General features: G+C 37.7%; 2 protein-coding genes across 2 annotated transcripts in view; one reads left to right on the top strand and one right to left on the bottom strand.

Moving 5' to 3' along the window:
- The window catches only part of DNAJC24 (DnaJ heat shock protein family (Hsp40) member C24), a 940,502-nt gene that overhangs the window by 827,036 nt on the left and 89,104 nt on the right, over positions 1–24,362 (top strand). The window lies entirely within an intron of this gene.
- Positions 1–24,362, bottom strand: part of LOC126936356 (doublecortin domain-containing protein 1-like) — a 56,052-nt gene that overhangs the window by 2,861 nt on the left and 28,829 nt on the right. Inside the window, exons 2-3 of the mRNA XM_050759063.1 lie at positions 20,820–20,937; positions 13,455–13,624 (exon numbers count right to left, since the gene is read on the bottom strand). Of these exons, the coding sequence (XP_050615020.1) occupies positions 13,455–13,624; positions 20,820–20,843 (194 nt within the window). The 5' untranslated portion in view covers positions 20,844–20,937. The remainder of the gene's footprint in view (positions 1–13,454; positions 13,625–20,819; positions 20,938–24,362) is intronic.

Below are 24,362 nucleotides of genomic sequence, written 5' to 3'. Positions count from 1 at the left end.
AAATGAGTGTGTATCAACCTTAAAGATGAAAAGAACTCATTGAAGGCCATTTTAGAATGGGTGGGAATAAAGTTGGTAAAGCCTTCACAGCAGACCTGAGATTAGCCTAACTAACTCATCTTGGTTTGTTCAGGACTATCCTGGTTTTGGCACTGATGGTCACACATTCCAGGAACTCCCTCAGTCTCAGATAAACTGGGTCAGTTGGTCACCCTACTGATATTTAGGCAGGAAGAGTAGTATCTGGATGAACTATGATGGGTGAACAGGGGACCACATGACCTGGAAGAATATATTAATCTATGTAGACACCAAGTTGGTAGGATGAATAGGTATAGAATGTACTGGTATGATAAAATAAAATAAGTTTCAATATATTTGCAAATATTGAGCTCTGTGGTGATCAGGCATAGAGGATAGTCAGGTTCCATGTATTACCGTAATTGGAACTATCTTTGCACAAACCAAATCTGCTCCTTTCCAATTTGCTCATTCCTCAATAGTTATTGCATAATATAACCCCCCCGAAACACACCCCCAATTATAAATTAACATATGTTCAGTGTTGAAAGCTCAGCAGGGACTGCCCCTCCTCCAAATCTTTCACATCCACAAATGTCATTACAATCACAATTATTTCTTCCAGCCTGCCCTCTTTATGCTCACAAACAAGTAAAATGGTCAATTATTTTCTCTGAAAAAATGAATGGTAGTCACACATCAGAGGGAAAACAGATGTTTGTGTGTGTGTGTGTGTGTGTGTGTGTGTGTGTGTGTGTGAGCTCACGCAGTGGACCCAGGGGAACTACACCTCTGGAATCCAAGCAATTATATTCTGCTGTTGTTGTTATCACAGGTTTCTATCCAAGTCTGCCCTGAACTGAGTACAGTACTGGGGAGAGGAGCGGCCTTCCCTACGCTCTGAAGTTCTAACCAGGTTCAAAACTGTGGCAAACAGTGCCTTGAAAGGGTCTTTGGACTCTAGCTCTGGCAAAGGTGGGACCTCCCTTCAGACCACCTAAGCCACTCAGATTTTGATAACGGTGGTGAGTGATGGCATGTGGTAGCAGTCATTTCAAACTGGCAGTGTTTCTGCAGCAACAGCAATGGAGCTTCAAATGGTCACCAAGCTCTTCAACCTGGGGGAAGACCAGTAAACAGCCAGGGGAAAGAATCACAGATCTCATAAACAGTTCCAAGTTTCCAATAAATAGTTACTTGAAGAACAGATTCCCATATTTTTTTAAAAAATGGAATTCCCTACTTAAAAGTAGAATAAGGTGTCTTTTTTAATGAATGTATTTTGTTCATTGTGAAATATTCTTATAAATATACTAATGATTTTAATATAATAATCCATTATTCCACCACCACAAGGCAAAAGGTTTTTATTTTTTCATATTCTAAAGTTGTAATCATGTTATATCCTCAATTCTATTGCCTTCTGACTAAATATTGTTTTTCATGGTATTCACTAAATACCATTATTCATGTTGCTCTATGCTCTGTATGGATTTTATTGGAATATAATATTTTATCAACTGTATTGATATAGCCCTCTTGTACCTAGTTATGCATAGGCTGTCTATCATTTTTGTTTGTCACACACATCTTCCCCCTCTTCTGGTAACAGCACTTGCTTTCTTTTGGGAATGCAAACTCTTCCCAACTCCACATCATCCTGATAGGGTAAAGACAAGAGATTATAGGATATTTACCCAGTGAATAGTAAAAATAATTAAATTTAAACATATGGTTCAACTTTATAATTTATATCTGAAAGTGGGAGAAGGGGTAGTTTTTCATGTTAAAGAGTTAATATTATTGGTCCACTAAGAATAGTCTTCAGCTTTGATTTGTTTTACAACATTGATGACAGGTTTTCAGTAAATCTATCTTTTTTTTTTTTTTTTTTGAGAAGGAGCATTGCCCTGTCACCCAGGCTGGAGTGCAGTGGTGCGATCTCAGCTCACTGCAACCTCTGCCTCCCAGGTTATCACATGTTTCTATCCAAGTCTGCCCTGGACTGCGTTCTGCCTCCCAGGTTCAAGCGATTCTTCTGCCTCAGCCTTCTGAGTAGCTGAGACTACAGGCACATGCAACCACACCTGGCTAATTTTTTGTATTTTTAGTAGAGACGGTGTTTCACCATGTTAGCCAGGATGGTCTCGATCTCTTGACCTCATGATCCTCCCACCTTGGCCTCCCAAAGAGCTGGGATTCCAGGCATGAGCCACTGCGCCCAGCCTCAGTAGTTCTTACAGAGTCTCAAACTCATCTTTCTTATAACAATTGATATGTGTTTCATAGCTTGTTAGGTGTTGGAGAGGATGATCACATACCCTTGCAAAGCCAACTTGTTCCACGTGGGAATTAAACCCACATAGTCAGCTTGCTAAATTGGTGCTGGAATGAAAGGTGTTAGGTTCATTCAGCTTTCAAGAAACAGAGAGGCACACTTAGGCTTCAAGTGATAAGGCTTATTATCAAGATACATAGAAAGTTACAAAAGTAAATAAAACCACTCCTGCAGGGCACAAAAATTGGAAGGCCATTCATGGCTGTCGAGGATACACTAGTGACATAATTCTAGTAGACTCCATGCTTTTTGACTCAGCACCTCCTATCTCCTTCTGGGTCTACCTGCCTCTTCTTCATACATCATGATTGCCTGTTTACCTCTATCCTCCTCCTCTTTCCTCATGGCTTCTGCTAACTTCCTCTATGTGTCTCATTTCTATGCTAAATTACTTTCTTCAGTCTCTGTCTATATGACTTACATTCAAATTCCTCAAAGAGTTTAATTTCATCACTACCCAGGATAGGACACCCCTGTTGAGTAAAACTCTTATGTGAGGCAACCTCATGCTACTGGCAAGCCTGCATATGGGAAAGTACCTATTAATGGCCCAGCTAGAGATAGGACAGCAGGATGCACACTGGAGGTACACAGGAGGTAGGGTGATATGGGCTCTCAGTGCCTCCCAAACAGGTAAAACATAATTGGCAGGGGACTTGCATGGCCTGTCTTGTACACTAAGATGAGTAGAGACACGATATATTGATTGATTTTAAAAGTATTCACTAAAATACATCATACAATTTAAATTTCTGCCACAAGTGTTTAAATGTAACAGCTGCTGAAACAGTGCTCTGATTCTTTTGATTATTTTAATATTAGTCATTCATTTCTAATCAAAGAGGAATATAAGAATACAGTACCATGATTGCAGGCCCAGTCTCTGGACCATTTGGCTCAATAGTCTATGTCAATGCTGGCCCAAAGGGATATGGATCAAAAGGAAGGATTGTGCTCCTTGACAATCCTAAAGATGCCAATCTTGAGGGTGAAGAATTTAACACAAACTGCCAGCATGATAACCTGATCATCATAGTACAGAAATTTATTACTCCCTCAAAATCCTCCCCATTTATTACTGAGAGTCCTCAAAGTGGTATATTATAAATTTCTAAAAGTATCTCCTACGTACCTATAAAAATATGTTGGTAAGAGTCACAGCTGTTTCCACTCTCTTCTCTCACTGCCTCTCTGCTGCCATGACCAGTCACAAGAACAATGAGGTCCATGCCAAGGTGCTACCTCAGAGTGTTCCCAAAGACTCTAGTGCCTGGGGCCAGAACAGTCTAGTACAGGGATGATGAAAAGAGACATCCCTCCAACCCTGTCCTATTAAGTCACCGAAACTCTGAAGCAGCTCAACTTGTGGGCAGAGCCCCAAGGAGTCTTCTTTCAACAGTCCCATCAGCTTTTGGCCCTTACTTGCCCAATTATAGGGACTCTTATCCAGGCCAGGCAAGGTATAAATCATATATCATGCCCTTCGTATTGACAGTGATAATAACAATACTAATAGCTAATGCCTACATAGCATTTATGTCAGTCACTGTTCTAAGCATTTTATATTAATTTATCATTTAATCCTCACAACAGCCCTATATTATTATTCCCCTTTTCCAGATGAGTAAACCAAGGGCTTATGGTATTTGAATTTATATCTACAGTCTTACTGTGATGGTTAATTTTATGTGTCAACTTGACTAGGCAATAGGATGTCCAGATATCTGAGGAAACATTATTTCTGGGTGTGTCTGTGAGGATGTTTCCAGAAGAGATTAGCATATGAAATGGTGGACCAAGTAAAGCAGATGGCCCTCCCCAGGGCAGGTGGGCATCATTCAATCTGTTGAGGGCCTGATTAGACCAAAAAGGCAAAGAAGTTGGAATCTGGCTTCTTCTGCCTTACTGCTTCAGCTGGGACATTAATCTTCCCTGTTCTGGTCACTCTTGTTCTCAGGCCTTCAGACTCAGATTGGAAACTACACCAATGGCCCTCTGTCTCTCAGGCCTTTGAACCACACCACTGGTTTTCCTGGGTCTCCAGCTTGTAGATGGATAATCATGAGACTTCATAGCCTCCATAATCAAGTGAGCCAATACCTTATCCTATATATATATAATATATATACAAAATATGCAGTATATGGACTAGACATGGGGGCTTATGCCTGTAATCCCAGCACTTTGGGAGGCTGAGGTGGGAGGATTGCTAAAATAGGGAGTTCAAGATCAGCCTGGGCAACATAGCGAGACCTCATCTCCAAATAACAAAAAATTTTAAAGTCAAATAAAATATTTATTTTTAAAGTATAAATTTAAAAATAAAATAAAATAAAATAAAATATTATAACCTATTGGTTCTGTTCCTCTGGAGAACCCTAATACATTTGCTATTTGTTTTCTGTTTTACCTATCTGTTCTATGCTCCTTTTCACTTCTTTGTTGTCTTTGTTTAGATTAAAAAATAATTTTCCATTATTTCATTTCCCCTTCTATTAGGTTGTATGTTATACATTTGCTTAACTTTATTTTTACTGGTTACACTAGCCATTTCAATATGAATCCTTGTCCCATTAAAGTTTAACATAATTACTTACTCATTACTTTCCAGACAATGCACAAACCTTAAAATACATTATATCTGTTTATTGTTGCTTCCTACGGCTGATGAACAATACCTTTGTTCCAATTTTCATTAATAGGTGCATCTGTCTTTCAGGGGTCCTAGCTTTATGAAGGGAGCTCAGCTCCAAAGTCTTCCTTGCTTGAGCTTGAGGTTTTGCATCCTGTTCTTCCTGTGCTTCTTGAGAACTATTAATTATATACATTTTATATTATAATTTATTTTAAGATCCACATTTTTAAGATCTACATTAAGATCTATACAGCTATCTTTTCTAAAATTCAGTAAGTTATATGATAGTTTTGCTGAATTTTGTCTTTCCCAACTGATACTAAATTTAATTTAGTGCTGTGGTTACTTTTATTTATTGGCCCATACGCAGTCTCAATGAATAGCTATAGTTCCTTTCCATGTGAATTCCTAAACCAATTGTTCTAGAAAATGGTCTTTTGTCCAAAGACAAAAACAAAAACAAAAAACAAAACAAAATCCTCACCTTCTCCTCACCTACTGTTGAGATTTTCCATAATATTCTGGAACCTGGGCTAATTTTATAACATAGATTTTCTTTTTAATATTTCTGTCAGATTGATCATCTTGTCCTGGAAGTGTGTATGTCTCTACTGCAAATTTTTCATTGCCTCTGTAAATAACTCACATATAAACAGACAAAGTAGTTCCTTTTTCAGTATGATTTCTATGCCAACCCCATATGATGGAATGTGTTTCCCCCCTGTGCATCCATACCTGCCCTGGAAGATTTGATAGCCAGAATTACTATATCTCTTTGGTTATTTCCTATCATATAAAATGCTAGCCCTTAATTTCTGTAAAATATTTCAATTTATCATTGTATTACTTAATCTTTTGCCATGATATAGAAGGATTCTTTTTAAGCCTGAAGTTTAAATTCCACTGAAATGGATTAATACAAAAACGTTAATCATATTACTTCATAAGTATACTTCCTTTAAAAATCTATTTATATATCTAACCTACTACCTACCACTTACTTCTCCATCCATTATTAGTTGTACATCTATTGAAGCACAACAAAGTACCACAAAATTAGTGGCTTAAAATAACATCTATTTCTTAGCACACTATTTCTGTAGGTCCAGAGTCTGGGCAAAGCTTAGCTGGATCCTCTGTTCAGGATCTCACAAAGCTGAAATCAAGGTGTCAGCTGGGACTGCAGTCTCATCTGATGCTCAGGGTCCTCTTCCAAGCTCATTCAGGTTGTTGCCAGAATTCAGTTCTTGACTGCTATAGAACTTATATTGACTATCATCTTTTTTGAGGTCAGCAATAGCTTAGCTTTCTAGGTTGTCTGTCTATGATCTCTATCATTGAAGAGTTCATCTGATTAGGTCAGGCACACCCAGAATAATCTCCCTTTTAATTAATTTAAAGATAACTGATTGTGTCACTTAATGACATCTGCGAAAATCTTTTCTCTTTTGCCATATAATGAAACTTAATCATGATGGCGATATGTCATTGTATTTACAGGTCCTAAAGATCTTAAACATTGTAGAATTTACAACCCTCTTCATATTTCAGAGTAGCTTTAATTGTGCTTACTCTCTGAAATTTTCATTAAATCTAGTTTACAATTTTTGCTTCACAAAGGAACAACTAAGTAATCTTTAAGGTCTAAAAATACAAGAAAATATTCTTAGGAAGGACTATAGGAAAAAACAGGTAAGTAGACCATAAGAATTAAGGAGATGACTACAGATTTGATAAGAACAAATTTTCTACTCATTTCCTCTCCTTAATGGCATTAGTAAACCTTAGTGACTTTTTATAGCAATTTGAAGAAAACTCCTAGTAAAATCATACTTCTTGGTCTCACATTCAACAATTTCTACCAAGTGGTGTTGCTCATTACTCCCCTGTAATATCCCTCAGCTATAACTGCACCACATTGCCTTCCATAGTTCCTATCTGCACACCTTTTTACCAATAGTGTTCACTCAGCTAATCTATACCTATTACTGTACTTCTTTCAAAAAATAAATATTTAATAAATGTTAATCTCAACTCAGAATTTACATTTTCTAGAACCTCTTTCATAATAACATTAATTGTCAGGTGAAAGAGAACTATTAAATAGTTACACATATAAATTTACAATTACTGATCATGATTAGCTCTGAAGGAAAAGCCCTGGTTACTGAAGGGAAAAATTCCAGGGGTTAGAGTCATGGAAAAGGCCTCACCAAAACTGTTCAGGATGGCAGGACACATAAGAGAAGATAATCCCACCAGATCCTACTTATTCCTTATTCCAAATCATTTCCCCAGGCCCTTTGTAAAAATTGATGTCCTGTTTTGCATATTGCCATGTTTGCTTTGTTATCTGTTACATAATTTCAGATGATTTCAGATCCCACTCCGCAAGAGTAAGATCCTTGTTTTACATCTGCTATATTTCCATAGGAACTCAACCAGTGGTTGATATGCAGGAATTATTCTTTGATAATTATGACAGCATGCAAAAATGTATCAAAATGCCACTGAAAAGAAACAAACACAGTTTAAGAAATAAAAGAAAGCTGAAGCCAAGAGTTATGTCAGGTAATGTTGATTATCTGTCTAAGTCATTTCCCCCATTTCTTCTTGGATAAAGTCTCGGTTATTTTTAAGAATTCATCTTCCTTATATGCCCATGGAAAGTATCCTATGATCAGCTCCAGTGGGTAAATCTTCAGTGGTCTAAAGCCAATGATGGTAATTTCATTTCCCTTGACCCTGGCAGGTTAAGTAATCTGCTTGTGACCTAATTTTGGCCAATGAGACATAATAAATCTTTTAGAGAAAGGTTATTTGCCCTCATGAAAAAGAGATGTAAGTGATCAAACATTTATCTTCTTTACTCGGACATTGCTGAGTGAACATGTGATGAGCCATCTTGCAAGCAGGAGGGGTCAAGCCAAAGGATCTAGCCAATATTCTGAGGATGGCAGAGGGAAAGACACAATGAGCCAGACTTTTTGATAACACTGCTGAACTGCTGAATTTAACCCTAAAATTGCTCTCTCTCTGAATTCTTCTTACATGAAATAACAAATGTTCCTCATTTTTAAGTCACTTTCAGTTGAATTTTGTTACTTTCCACTGATAGTGGCCTAACTTATATAGTCAGCTTTCCACTACTGCAGTAAATGTAATGGACATGTGGTGTAACGTAATTGATACTCTGAATTACTTTTGCTTTATTTTTTGCTTTATTAAACACCTTTACTAATATTGAATTAATTTCATAATAAGATAAAATATAAACTATCTGCTATTTTCTAAAAATTCTACTTTTACTTAATCAGGAACATGTCACCAGAAATTTCAGCATAAGCATAAAATGACATGGAGTTTTGATTTTCCCTCTTTATGAAACACAAAACATCCTTGCTACATTTAGATTTCAATGGCATAAATTTGCATGTGGCTAATAATTCTATTCTTAGGCAGGAAATGTGGCTACTTTGACAGACCGTGGCTCCAAAACAAACATGCAGGTCTAAGTTATCACATAATTTGGATGTGAATTCAACAGCAGGATAATGAAATGACAGTTGCCAAGGATTTGTACTTGCTGTCTCTTCATACTAGTGTTGCCTGTCAAAATGTCTCTTTTTCTTATACAGAAGCCATAGAATTTTTATGGATAGCAATTACTTACAATATGAAATGAAGTACATCAAATCTAACAACCACTCTTTAGCCCTTCATTATTTGGTAGTCTCTTTGTTAAATGTAGTCAACCATTTTAATCTAAATTATTTATTTATACTGTATATCTGACAAGCATATATTTCTTGCTTTAAATTCTTATAGCATTTAAACCTTCCTGAAGAGTTTCTTTTAATATTATCATTTGTAAAACTTATCTTTATTAGAGTACCATTTTAATGGTAATTAAGCTCTCAAATTGAAATATATACAAATAAAATATAAACATAAAGTGAAATGACCATAAGTATGTTCAATAATGAACCATCAGTTTAAAATACTGGAATACAATCAATAAAAGAAATAACCCTACTTATGTTTGGTGAATGCAAGCTTTTATAAAATTTCTTAAGCACACAAAGCACAAAGATTTTATTAAACTTCATCCTGCCCTTTCTCCAACTTGCTTAAACTTCCAAAGATACAAATAACTTTCTCCAATTGCTAGATTCTCTGATAAAATACAATTTAGACATCATAGAAAATGAGTAATAAAAGTAAAAAATTCCCCACAAGTTTTACTTCCAATTCCAGAAGAAAATGCAATTCTAATTTGGCCTAAAAATGTTTATAAGGGTTTTTCCAACTGCGGAGCAATTTCAGGATATTTTATAACACATAACAAATTTTTACTTTCAACTCAATGATTGAATAATAACCAAAATGTTATGTTCAAACTACATATATACTACATAGAAGATATTCAATAAGTGTTTGTTAAGTTAAACTTGTTTACTTTTGCAGAAGAAAAACTTCTAAAGAAGAACAATTTCCAAAATTCATAAAGACACATCTGAGCATAGCATCAGGGGCATAAATCATTCCACCCAAAGGAAAAAAAAGTTTTTTTACTTGTATAAAAGTACACAGGAATAAAAATAAGGCATATGTGAAATTTAAAACTGAGGGTTTATAAATATTATATACAACTTTTCCAGAAGAAAATTTTCAAAAAGAAACAATGATCTAGTCTTTTAAGATTTTATAAAGAAAATATTATATTTATATGGAGATCTACAGAAATATTTTTAAAGGCTTGAAGGAAAAAATCTGGAAAAAGATTATGAACTGGAGAAAGTATAATTTGTTGGGTAGTAGCATGAGTCTAAAACAGTGAAGGTGTTAGCATGCTTCATTTACTATTGTTTCCTCTCATTCCCGTCTGCCACTCATTCCATGGTGGGAATCGACAGTTCATTTTTGGAATGATGAAGTTGCTAAACTTAAACTGTCCATAGAAAAGGCAATGGTTCTAAATGTTTATATTTCAAAAACGATCTAAGATTCATTCCAAGTAAAAAGTACCCAAGATAAATGACTTAAACAGTGACTGAATAGATTAGGTGTCTGTTAGTATCCTTGAAAGCAAGATTTGCTTGTGAAAAAGTAGCCTTGATAATGTACAACAACAACAAAAATGGTTAGTATTTACTTTTTAAAAACTGATTTCAGTTCTCATTTAATTTACTAAAAGTAATTTTCCTCCTCAGGGAATTGTAAGAGTTGGTAATGCTTTATATTTCTGATAAATGCTGTAGTGTTAGATCCATTTGAGTTCATACCATACCTTCTTTACTACTACTGAGCTGCCAGCAGGATAAAAAATACTATAACTTCTCATTATAAAAATCATTAAATCACATCCCTTAGATGATCATTGGCTGAAAATCATTAAAACAACATATTTTACATGTGAGATGGAAAAATTCACTAATCGTTTACAACATTCCCCTAATGCAAAAATGGAATCGTAATTTGGAGATCTTCCACTTCAGCATTTGGAGCGCTGGATATGAACATGGTGAAACTATGCCTGGATACCTGCTACTAAAAAATAACTGATTTTGTCATCCATGTCTCCAAGTCATCCATGTCTCCAAGACTATTTCCCGATTCTGGGTCACCTGGGAATGCATCAGACTACAGCTGAGCAGGAAAAGTTTACTATTGTGCTACTTTCCTGGAAGGAGCCACAGAAATGAGGCAATATTTTTTTTATTCACATGACCTCCAAATGGTGAGTCAAAAATGAGAAGATGAAACCTCTGACATAATAAGCTGAAAACATTTATAATGTTGGTGTTAGTTTTCTTGTGAGGGGGCATGTCCTGGCACAGAGGTTTTCACTCTGTTATAAGCAAATGCAGCATGGAGTGACAGCAGAGGAAACACATGGAAAGGAAGAACAGAGGGAAGGAGAGTGATAATGTAAATATAACGAAAAGCAAACTGATGGCATCAGATAATAACAAGAAAATAAAGTGGTCACTGTATGGCTACGTTGAATGGACTTAATATATATACATATATATGTAGGCATATTTTGTAAAAAGTACAATGTATTAATTAATGAAGAAAGCACAATCTCTGTAATACAAGTAGGAAAAATAAATTGACTATATTTTAATGATTACTTCTCATAAAAAGACCACAAAGATGGTAGAAGAAAGGTGGCAAGGAAAACAAGAATGAGACAAAAGAAGTTTTAACCTCAATCAGGAGGTAAATGTCCTTACTCATAGAGAAAATTGCCTCTCTCTGATAATCATATTAATACCAATGACTCTTAAATTACCATTAGCCTTTATGAACTTGACCCCTTTCAGGTTGAAACTCATCATTTTCTTTTTCATGAAGGTAAAAGACCTCTGAGCATTGTCTACAGCTTTCCATTTGATTGCCAAGAAGAGGGTTACTTCATTTTCTTGGTTTATCATAATCAAAGTTGATGGTAACAGGCAATAGTGACAGAAAAGAAGTTAGGATTCAAACAAAGAAACAAAAGAAGTACAATGAAACAGAAACTATAAAAAACAGGCAGTAGGAAAGTGTCACATGAGAAGAAAGACTGACATATAATGAAAAGGACAAATAAAGCCAGTGTTAAACTGACTAACAATCAAAGAAAGCAAATAGGAAAAAAGCAGGAACAGACTGAGTAAGTGAAAACACATTTAGCTTTACCAGAAAAAAATAAAGTAGCTAAAAATGCACAAAAGTAGTTAGAATAAAAAGTGAATGTATCACCATTTTGAAGTAGCAAATTGGAAATAAATAAATATTAAAGGCAATAAAAATATGTGCAAGTACACATGATATTAGAATTGGCATTTGTATAAAGGAACATTTAATCCTATTTAGAATTCTTTTTCTAATAAGTCATGAGTGACTTATGTCCCTAAAATAACACACCGGGTATTCATTTTTTTAAAAGTTGCATTGTATAAAGGATCTCATACACTACTAATATGCACTTATAGCTGAGAGGAATAAAGCAAAACAAATTAGCTGAAAGTCAAGGTTTCACTTTCATCTTAACCTAGTGACACACACACACAAATAAGCAAACACTCAAACTGATCTAGGAAATAAATATGATCTAGGATTTCCATAAGAAGATTAACATAATCCTTAATTTATAATGTATTGATTTTCTTACAGTCTCAGTTTTCTACTTAACATAAAGACTATGGCATCACACTTAGCCAGCCAATAGTTTATCAATGTATGACAAATACCTTTTAGTTCTTTCACTTTCTAACAGAGAAAAGCACAGGAAGAATACCCCTGTCTCCTCTGCTTTATATTTCTGATAAATGCTGTAGTGTTAGATCCATTTGAATTCATATCATACCTTCTTTACTACTACTTACTAGTTGTGTGAGCTTAGTCAAGTTAATCAACCTCTCTCTGCCTTTGTTACCTCATAGGTAAAACAAAGGTAATGAGACTACCGTCTGTCTTATATTCCTCCTAGTGGTTTTTTTTTTTGTTTGTTTTGGTTTGTTTTGGTTTGTTTTTTAGACAGAGTTTCACTCTTTTTGCCCAGGCTGGAGTGCAATGGCGTGATCTTGGCTGACCGCAACCTCCAACTCCTGGGTTCAAGAGATTCTCCTGCCTCAGCCTCCCAAGTAACTGGGATTATGAGCATACGCCACCAAGCCCTGCTATCTTTTTGTATTTTTAGTAGAGACGGGGTTTCACCATGTTGGTCAGGCTGGTCTCAAACTCCCGACCTCAGGTGATCTGTCCACCTTGGCCTCCCAAAGTGCTGGGATTATAGGCGTGAACAACCGCACCCGGCCTCTAGAATTGTTTTCAGAACAAAATTGATATAATGCAGGTTAAGTGCTAAGCATAGTGACTGGCACTTAACAAGTACTACCTGCCATTATCGTTATTATCATTATGCTACCTGTTCAAGTCAGATCCCAGAGATAATTTACGTTTATTGCATCATGTACATTTTTTCTTCCCATAAAGTAGAAAAAAGGAAGGGCTCTACTCTAAGCAACAACCTCCATAACTCAACACATCTCAAAGTTACTTATTTATATCACCTGTACTCAATTTTTTTTTTTTTTTTGAGACAGAGTCTCACTCTGTCGCCCAGGCTAGAGTCAAGTGGCATGATCTCACCTCACTGCAACCTCCACTTCCTAGGATCAAGCGATTCTCCTACCTCTGCCTCCCCAGTAACTGAGATTACAGGTGCTCGTGATCATGTGTGGCTAATCTTTTTGTATTTTTAGTAGAGATGGGGTTTCACCATGTTGGCCAGGCTGGTCTCGAACTCCTGACCTCAAGTAATCCACCTGCCTAGGCCTCCCAAAGTGCTGGGATTACAGGCATGAGCCACCTTGCCCAGCCAAGACTGATTGAACATTTAAACTATTTTCTAGAAACACTTTGATCCTCTTCAGTATTTAGTTTAAGCTGCTTAAATAATGTTCTTACCTTGGTAAATCGTTCAAAATATATTTGTAAATTGGGTTTACAGTATTCCCATCCAAGGTGTCTTCAGGACAACTTTGCTGTAATACTTCCATTGTTTTAGTCAAGGGGGATAAGGAAGACTGAAATAGTGCTTCTCTGTGATCTTCTGCTCCTATTTTTGTCATTTTCAGCTAAAAATGATAAAGAATGTTATTTAATTTTAAATGTAAAAGTCTACTAGATTACAAGTAGAGGCTGGGTATTAACTACAACTTACTTGTCATCATGTTATTCTAGACCATATAGCAATTATTAAATGTGAAATTCCCTTAGAAATTAACAGATGAGAGCCTAAAGAAAGAAAAAAAAATATGAATCTAAGTCTATAATTGGTATAATACTGTTTAAGAATGAAAAAAATGGGCCGGGCACGGTGGCTCACACCTGTAATCCCAGCATTTTGGGAGGCCGAGGCGGGCGGATCACGAGGTTAGGAGATAGAGACCATCCTGGATAACACGGTGAAACCCTGTCTCTACTAAAAATACAAAAAAAAAAAAAAAATTAGCCAGGTGCGGTAGTGGGTGCCTGTAGTCCCAGCTACTCAGGAGGCTGAGGCAGAAGAATGGCGTGAACCCAGGAGGTGGAACTTGCAGGGATCGTGCCACTGCACTCCAGCCTGGTCAACAGAGCGAGACTCTGTCTCAAAAAAAAAAAAAAAAAAAAAAAAAAAGAAAAGAAAAAAAATGCTGGTTTGTTGCAAAGCATTTTAATTTTTGCTATTTTCTGAAAAACTGCTTATATAAGCAAAATTGTATGTGAAATATGTTACTGAAAAAGCACACCACAAGGCTTTTCTTTTCTTTCTTTCTTTTTTTTTTTTTTCATCTGTCCTTCATCCCTCTTTTTCAGAACTGATTCTGATGGGTCTGTCAATTATGTGGCCTTGCCTTCAAGGCGTGGAAATGAATATCTACAAGGCTAGCCAATCAAAATGCCCTATTCTTCCACATACAGAGATGGGTAAATCAGAGTCCTGATGAAGAAAGCAAGCAGAGCACCATCCTTCTGGATTGCTAGCTTTAAGAAAAATGCAAACCTCCCCCATTGAGATGAAGCCAAAAGATATGAAAGCAGACATAAGAGGTGGAAAGAGACAGAAGGTGAGATTCCTGGTGATGACATTTGAATCCCTAAAACCAGCTATTAAAAACAACCACCTCTTTAGTTTCCTATGTACATGAGCCAACAATTTTCTTTTTTTGCTTAAGCTAGTTTGAGTTGGGATTTTCTATTTTTTTTTTTTTTTATTATACTTTAAGTTCCAGGGTACACATGCACAATGTGTGGGTTTGTTACATACATATACATGTGCCATGTTGGTTTGCTGTACCCATTAACTTGTCATTTACATTGGGTATTTTTCCTAATGCTATCCCACCCCCTGTCCCACACCCCATGACAGGCCCTGGGGTGTGATGTTCCCTGCCCTGTGTCCAAGTGTTTTCATTGTTCAATTCCCACCTATGAGTGAGAACATGCAGTGTTTGGTTTTCTGTCCTTGTGAGAGTTTGCTCAGAATGATGGTTTCCAGCTTCATTCATATCCCTGCAAAGGACATGAACTCATCCTTTTTTATGGCTGCATAGTATTCCATGGTGTATATGTGCCACATTTTCTTAATCCAGTATATCACTGATGGACATTTGGGTTGGTCCCAAGTCTTTGCTATTGTGAATAGTGCCACAATAAACATACGTATGCATTTGTCTTTATAGCAGCATGATTTATAATTCTTATAACCAGTAACAGGATCGCTGGGTCAAATGGTATTTCTAGTTCTAGATCCTTGAGGAATTGCCACACTGTCTTCCACAATGGTTGAACCAGTTTACACTCCCACCAGCAGTGTAAAAGCATTCCTGTTTCTCCACATCCTCTCCAGCACCTGTTGTTTCCTGACTTTTTAATGATTGCCATTCTAACTGGTGTGAGATGGTATCTCATTGTGGTTTTGATTTGCATTTCTCTGATAACCAGTGATGATAAGCATTTTTTCATGTGTCTGTTGACTGTATAAATGTCTTCTTTTGAGAGGTGTCTGCTCATATTCTATGCCCACTTTTGGTGGGGTTGTTTCGTTCTTATAAATTTGTTTAAGTTCTTTGTAGATTCTGGATATTAGCCCTTTGTCAGATGGGTAGATTGCAAAAATTTTCTCCCATTCTGTAGGTTGCCTGTTCACTCTGATGGTAGCTTTTTTTTTTTTTTTTTTTTTTCTTGCTGTGCAGAAGTTCTTTAGTTTACTTAGATCCCACTTGTCAATTTTGACTTTTGTTGCCATTGCTTTTCGTGTTTTAGTCATGAAGTACTTGCCCATGCCTATGTCCTGAATGGTATTGCCTAGGTTTTCTTCTAGGGTTTTATGGTTTTAGGTCTAACATTTAAGTCTCTAATCCATCCTGAATTAATTTTTCTATAAGGTGCAAGAAAGGGTTCCAGTTTCAGCTTTCTACATGTGGCTAGCCAGTTTCCCCAATACCATTTATTAAATAGGGAATCCTTTCCCCATTTCTTGTTTTTGTCAGATTTGTCAAAGAGCAGATGGCTGTAGATGTATGGTGTTATTTCTGAGGCCTCTGTTCTGTTCCATTGGTCTATATCTCTGTTTTGGTACCAGTACCATGCTGTTTTGGTTACTGTAGCCTTGTAGTATAGTTTGAAGTCAGGTAGCATGATGCCTCCAGCTTTGTTCTTTTGGCTTAGGATTGTCTAGGCAATGCGGGCTCTTTTTTGGTTCCATATGAAGTTTAAAGTAGTTTTTTCCAATTTTGTGAAGAAAGTCATTGGTAGCTTGATGGGGATGGCATTGAATCTATAAATTACCTTGGGCAGTATGGCCATTTTCACAATATTGATTCTTCCTATCCATGAGCATGGAATGTTCTTCCATTTGTTTGTGTCCTCTTTTATTTCATTGAGCAGTGGTTTGTAGTTCACCTTTAAGAGGTCCTTCACATCTCTTGTAAGTTGAATTCCTAGGTATTTTATTCTCTTTGTAGCAATTGTGAAGGGGAGTTCACTCATGATTTGGTTCTCTGTTTGTCTGTTATTGGTGTATAAAAATGCTTGTGATTTTTGCACATTGATTTTCTATGCTGAAACTTTGCTGAAGTTGCTTATCAGCTTAAGGAGATTTTGGGCTGAGATGATGGGGTTTTCTAAATATGCAATCATGTCATCTGCAAACAGGGACAATTTGACTTCCTCTTTTCCTAACTGAATACCCTTTATTTCTTTCTCTTGCCTGATTGCCCTGGCCAGAATTTCTAACACTTTGTTGAATATGAGTTGTGAGAGAGAGCATCCCTCTCTCGTGCCAGTTTTCAAAGGGAATGCTTCCAGTTTTTGCCCATTCAGTATAACATTGGCTGTGGGTTTGTCATAAATAGCGCTTATTATTTTGAGATACATTCCATCAATACCTAGTTTATTGAGAATTTTTAGCACAAAGGGCTGCTGAATTTTGTCAAAGGCCTTTTCTGCATCTATTGAGATAATCATGTGATTTTCGTTGTTGGTTCACTTTATATGATGGATTATGTTTATTGATTTGCATATGTTGAACCAGACTTGCATTCCAGGAATGAAGCCGAGTGATCATGGTGGATAAGCTTTTTGATGTGCTACTGGATTTGGTTTGCCAGTATGTTATTGAGGATTTTCGTATCTATGTTCATCAGGGATATTTGTCTAAAATTCTCTTTTTTTGTTGTGTCTCTGTCAGATTTTGGTTTCAGGATGACGCTGGCCTCATAAAATGAGTTAGGGAGGATTCCCTCTTTTTCGGTTGATTGGAATAGTTTCAGAAGGAATGGTACCAGCTCCTCTTTGTACCTCTGGTAGAATTTGTCTGTGAATCCATCTGGTCCTGAACTTTTTTTGATTGGTGGACTATTAATTGTTGCCTTAATTTCAGAGCCTGCTATTGGTCTATTCAGAGATTCAACTTCTTCCTAGTTTAGTCTTGGGAGGGTGAATGTGTCCAGGAATTTATCCATTTCTTCTTCTAGATTTTCTAGTTTATTTGCATAGAGGTGTTTATAGTATTCTCTGATGATAGTTTGTATTTCCGTGGGATCGGTGGTGATACCCCCTTTATCATTTTTTTATTGCATCTATTTGATTCTTCTCTCTTTTCTTCTTTATTATTGTTGAGAGGTGTCTGCTCATATTCTAGAAGCCTATCAATTTGGTTGATCTTTTCAAAAAAACAGCTCCTGGATTCACTGAATTTTTGAAGGTTTTTTTGTGTCTCTATCTCCAGATCTACTCTGATATTAGTTATTTCTTGCCTTCTGCTAGCTTTTGAATTTGTTTGCTCTTGCTTCTCTAGTTCTTTTAATTGTGATGTTAGGGTGTTGATTTTAGATCTTTCCTGCTTTCTCTTGTGGGCATTTAGTGCTATAAATTTCCCTCTACACACTGCTTTAAATGTATCCCAGAAATTCTGGTACGTTGTGTCTTTGTTCTTGTTGGTTTCAAACAACATCTTTATTTCTGCCTTCATTTCATTATGTACCCAGTAGTCATTCAGGAGCAGGTTGTTCAGTTTCCATGTAATTGTGTGGTTTTGAGTGAGTTTCTTAATCCTGAGTTTTAATTTGATTGCACTGTGGTCTGAGAGACTGTTGTGATTTCTGTTCTTTTACATTTGCTGAGGAGGAGGAGTGCTTTTTACTTCCAACTATGTGGTCAATTTTGGAGTAAGTCCGATGTGGTGCTGAGAAGAATGTATATTCTGTTGATTTGGGGTGGAGAGTTCTGTAGATGTCTATTAGTCTGCTTGGTGCAGAGCTGAGTTCAAATCCTGGATATCCTTTTTAACCTTCTGTCTCATTGATCTGTCTAATATCGACAGTGGGGTGTTAAAGTCTCCCATTATTATTGTGTGGGAGTCTAAGTCTCTTTGTAAGTCTCTAAGGACTTGCTTTATGAATCTCGGTGCTCCTGTACTGGGTGCACATATATTTAGGATAGTTAGGTCTTCTTGTTGAATTGATCCCTTTACCATCGTGTAATGGCCTTCTTTGTCTCTTTTGATATTTGTTGGTTTAAACTCTGTTTTATCAGAGACAAGGATTGCAACCCCTGCTTTTTTTGGCTTTCCATTTGCTTGGTAGATCTTCCTCAATCCCTTTATTTTGAGCCTATGTGTGTCTCTGCATGTGAGATGGGTCTCCTGAATACAGCACACTGATGGGTCTTGACTCTTTCTCCAATTTCCCAGTCTGTGTCTTTTAACTGGGGCATTTAGTCCATTTACATTTAAGGTTAATATTTTTATGTGTGAATTTGATCCTATCATTATGATGTTAGCTGGTTATTTTGCCCGTTAGTTGATGCAGTTTCTTCCTAGCATCGACGATCTTTACAGTTTGGGGTTTTTGCAGTGGCTGGTACTGGTTGTTTTTTTTTTCCATGTTTAGTGCTTCCTTCAGGAGCTCTTGTAAGGCAGGCCTGGTGGTGACAAAATCTCTCAGCATTCGCTTGACTGTAAAGGATTTTATTTCTCCTTCATTTACGAAGCTTAGTTTGGCTGGATATGAAATTTTGGGTTGAAAATTCTTTTCTTCAAGAATGTTGAATATTGGCCCCCACTCTCTTCTGGTTTGTAGAGTTTCTGCCAAGAGATCTGCTGTTAGTCTGATGGGCTTCCCTTTGTGGGTAACCTTTCTCTCTGGCTGCCCTTAACATTTTTTCCTTCATTTCAACCTTGGTGGATCTGACAATTATGTGTCTTGGGGTTGCTCTTCTTGAAGAGTATCCTGGTGGTGATCTCCGTATTTCCTTAATTTGAATGTTGGCCTGCCTTGCTAGGTTGGGGAAGTTGTCCTGGATAATATCCTGAAGAGTGTTTTGCAACTTGGTTCCATTCTCCCTGTCACTTTCAGGTACACCAATCAAACATAGATTTGGTCTTTTCACATAGTCCCATATTTCTTGGAGGTTTTGTTCTTTTCTTTTTACTCTTTTTTCTCTAAACTTCTCTTCTCACTTTATTTCATTAATTTGATCTTCAATGACCGATACCCTTTCTTCCACTTGATCGAATCGGCTACTGAAGCTTGTGCACGCGTCACATAGTTCCCGTGCCATGGTTTTCAGCTCCATCAGGTCACTTAAGGTTTCTCTACACTTTATTCTAGTTAGCCATTCATTTAATCTTTTTTCAAGGTTTTTAGCTTCCTTGCAATGGGTTCGAACCTCCTCCTTTAGCTCAGAGAAGTTTGTTATTACCGACCTTCTGAAGCCTACTTCTGTCAGCTTGTCAAAGTCATTCTCTGTCCAGCTTTGTTCCATTGCTGGTGAGGAGCTGCAATTCTCTGGAGGAGAAGAGGTGCTCTGGTTTTTAGATTTTTCAGCTTTTCTGCTCTGGGTTCTCTCCATCTTTGTAGTTTTATCTACCTTCGGTCTTTGATGTTGGTGACCTACAGATGGGGTTTTGGTGTGGATGTCCTTTTTGTCGATGTTGATGCTATTCCTTTCTATTTGTTAGTTTTCCTTCTAACAGTCAGGTCCCTCAACTGAAGGTCTGTTGGAGGTTGCTGGAGGTCCACTCCAGACCCTGTTTGCCTGGGTATCACCAGTGGAGGCTGCAGAACAGCAAATATTGCAGAATAGCAAAAACTGCTGCCTGATCCTTCCTCTGGAGACTTCATCCCAGAGGGGCACCCACCTGTATGAGGTGGCAGTCAGCCCCTACTGGGAGGTGTCTCCCAGTTAGGGTACACGGGGGTCAGGGACCCACTGAGGAGGCAGTCTGTCTGTTCTCCGAGCTCAAACACCATGCTGGGAGAACCACTGCTCTCTTCAGAGCTGTCGGACAGGGACGTTTAAGACTGCAGAAGCTTCTGCTGCCTTGTGTTCAGCTATGCCCTGCCCCGAGGTGGGGTCTAGAGGCAGTAGGCCTTGCTGAGCTGTGGTGGACTCTGCCTAGTTTGAGTTTCCCAGCTGCTTTGTTTACCTACCCAAGCCTCAGCAATGGCGGATGCTCCTCCCCCTGCCAGGCTACTGCCTCACAGGCCAACCTCAGACTGCTGCACTAGTAGTGTGCAAGGCTCCATGGGCATGGGACCCACTGAGCCAGGTGCGGGATATAATCTCCTGGTGTGTCGTTTACTAAGACCATTGGAAAAGCACAGTATTTGGGCTGGAGTGTCCTGTTTTTCCAGGTACCATCTGTCATGGCTTCCCTTGGCTAGGAAAGGGAAATCCCCCAACCCCTTGCACTTCCTGGGTGAAGTGATGCCCTGCCCTGCTTCAGCTCACCCTCCGTGGGCTGCACCTACTGTCCAACCAGTTCTAATGAGATGAACTAGGTACCTTAGGTGGAAATGCAGAAATCATCCGTCTTCTGTGTCAGTCACACTGGGAACTGCAGGCTGGAGCTATTCCTATTTGGCCATCTTGGAATGGAATCTGGGATTTTCTTATTTGCAATCTAGAAATATTGAGTAACACACACAGACAATCTAATTTGACCAAAAGACCAAAACAATATGCCCATAAGAAATCATGTCAAAGAATCTTATTTACAGCAGCAGTCCCCAACCTTTTTGATACCAGGGACTGGTCTCATGGAAAACAATTTTTCTATAGACCCAAGGGTTGGAGACCTGTACCTGCAGGTTGGGGACCCTTGATCTATAGGATCCTTTCCAGGGTGTAATCATGGTCTCACAATACTGATGAAAATAGTTATAAAATCTCATCTCTGAAGTAGCCCACTAAGACAATGAAGAGGAGTCCCAAATTAAGATTACATGCCAGGCCTAAGGAAAATACATTACTTTTAAGGTAAATAAAATTACTTTTACTTTTTTAGTTTTGTTCTGAAATAAATGCTTTCATTCATTCACACATTATTCATCGATCACCTACAATGTATCTGACATTGTTCTAGGCACTTAAAATCAGTGAACGAAGCAGAAAAAGAACCATTGTGCCCTATGCAGTACTTTCAAGTGGGAACAGATAATAAACAATAAACATCATAAATAAGCAAATTGTACAGATGTTAATAGGTAATAAATGCTACGGGGAAAACTGATGAGGCAAAGGTAAATTGGCAATATGTGGGAGTGGAGGGAATTGTAACTTTAAATAGGGTTGTCAGCATAGGCCTCATAGAGCTGGTAGCATCTGGGCAAAGACATAAAAGAGGCAAGAAAGTTAGTCATGCAGATACCCAGGGAGACCCAGGAGGGTGTCTTAGGGCAGGCATCCAGAAGGTCCTAAGGTGGGATATATCTGGCAAGTGTGAAGAACAGCAAAAGTAGATGAATAGATGAACAAGGGAGAATGTAGTTGGGATGAGGTTAGAAAGGGAATGGAAGAGATGAACACAACACTGGACCTTGCAGGGCATTGTTAGGGCTTTGCAAGAACTAGTAAGCTCACAGAGTGTTTAGCAATATGATTTTTTAAAAAAAGATAATTTTTAATTCTTTGTTAAGAATGCACCAAATGCATTGAAATTGTATTGCAATGTCCTAATGTGTCCATATGTTAGTATTTTCTAATACTTACATAAACTTTGTGGCAGAGACTGCCAATTGTCTGCCAATATCCATTCCTTGTTCCTTTTACAAAACTAGAATCCCTGATTTTATTTGAGACATATGGTTTCCTAAAATAAAGACTGTATTTTCCAGTTTTCCTTGCAGCTGGGTAGGGCCATATGAACATGTTCTGGCCAATGACATGTTAGTGGAGATGGTCCATGAAAGTGAGTGTACCCTTCTTTATCCTTCCTTCTACTACCTAGAATGAAAACAATGGCTAGTCCTGGATTGGTCTTTAACTTTGATGAGATGCTGAAAATGAAAGCCAGGACTGAGGGAGGATTGAAGGAGTCTGAACCTCTGACAACATAGAGTACCATGCCAACCCTGGACTACCTACCTCCAGACTTTTACATGAGAAATAAACACCTAGTTTTTCCAAAACAGTGTAAATTTGGGTCTTTGTTACTTGCAGTCAAACCTAATCCTGAAACACCTGACGTTCTCTTGACATAAATTGCTTTCAAGAACCTAAAATACATGGTATTTACTTAGAGCAAAGAAATAAGGAGAACACTAGAATGGCTTAAAATATAAATTTAACTCAGAGTCCAGTAATTTGGGACTTTGGCCCCTGCAGAATTGAAGAATTCAACTATTCATGTATCTCAAACTGAAACTATAAAAAGTAGCACTCTACAGTGATGGCTACAGAAGATGAGACTGTGGTTCCAAGCTTTTAAAAAACACTTTTCTTTAAGAATTCTTCATTGGTTGGGTGTGATGGATCACGCCTGTAATCCCAACACTTTGGTTGGCTGAGGAGGAAGGACTGCTTGAGTCCAGGAGTTTGAGACCAGTCTGGAAAACACAGTGAGACCCCGACTCTACAAAAAATAACTTAACTGGGTATGATGGCACACACCTCTAGTCCTAGCTACTTGGGAGGCTGAGGCAAGAAGATTGCTTGAGCCCAGGAGATTGAGGCTGCAGTGAGCCATGATCATGCCACTGCACTCCAGCCTGGGTGAGAGTGAGACCCTGTCTCAATCAATCAATCAATAAAACTAGCCTAGCTGTCAAAGATCAGATTAAGGTTGTTGTTTTTCCACCCAAGCTTATTGTGTTAGGAGACCTCAAAGGAATCACCTTTATGTTGAAGCACAGAGTCAGGGAATAAAAAACCAGTACTCAGGCTTAAAACTAGTGTCTAGACGTGATCTTTGGCTGTAAACATGGGATTATCTATAGACTGGAAGTCTACTAATTTAGGAGAAGAAGAAGAAGCAGTGTTAAATTGCTAAAGAAATCATAAAGCTGGCCAAAAAACATGACTGACCTGTAATCAGATCTCATGCCCACATTTGTATCAGCAGGAAGCGGGTTGCAAAATCTGTTCAGCACTCTAGAACAGCAAATTCTCCACTGACCACATCAGATGTGGTCAGGAAGTACAATGTACAAGGAAGACCTTTCCAAAAGGCAGAATTAGGAGTACTCTGATGAACTAATCAAGGAAATTGCTCCACTGCTAGAGAAGGGAACTTTTACAATTCCTACCTAGTCTAGCAGAATTGATAACCACTATAAACCAGTGACTCTTGTGTTAATCCTATTCTCCTCCTTTCCAAATATACATCCATTGTGTTATGTGTGATGTCGCAAATGCATTAACTTTTAGTTTACAGGTTACCAGACCACTTGGAATTAATGAAAAGGACTGTGCATTAACCCAACAGCCTAGATTCTGAGTCATATTCAAATGAATCATATTTGGGGGTTCACATACATAATTAAAAGCTAGAACAGGCATGTATGATCAAAAATAGGTAGTTATGTTCTATCTACAGGAAGAAGGGTGTACCAAAGATTTTTGGTGGCTAAAAGGTTGGATTATGGAGTAAACTGTTAGATGTTCACTAAAATTTGTTATCTTTAGTGTCCAGCTAAAGCCTTTTTTCCGTCTACATGTTGCCACATGACCACATGACTAAATTCTGGTCAGCAGAAGGTAAGAGGAAGTGGCATATGTGACTTATGGGAACTGTCACCAAAGAAGGGGGTATGGGGCATGATTTTCAGCCTTCTTTTCTTCCTACCTGATATCTGGAATGTGATCATGGCTTAAAGCTGGAATAGCCATGAATGATCATGAATGCACCATCTGTGACTTTGGGAATGGAAGCTACTCACAGCACAGCAACAAAATGGAAGGCCTTAGAGCATTATACTAGCCCTTCAGACTTTTATATGAGTAAGAAATAAGCCTTTTTTTCTTACTCGTCCTCAATATAAACTTTACATTGTAAGTAAGAAATAAACTCTTATATGAGTAAGAAATAAACCTTTTTTTCTTACCTGT

This window comes from Macaca thibetana, chromosome 14 (assembly GCF_024542745.1).
Source record: "Macaca thibetana thibetana isolate TM-01 chromosome 14, ASM2454274v1, whole genome shotgun sequence".
Lineage (NCBI taxonomy): Eukaryota > Metazoa > Chordata > Mammalia > Primates > Cercopithecidae > Macaca > Macaca thibetana.
The sequence above is the reverse complement of the archived record's forward strand: the minus strand, read 5'-3'. Positions and strand labels throughout refer to the sequence as shown.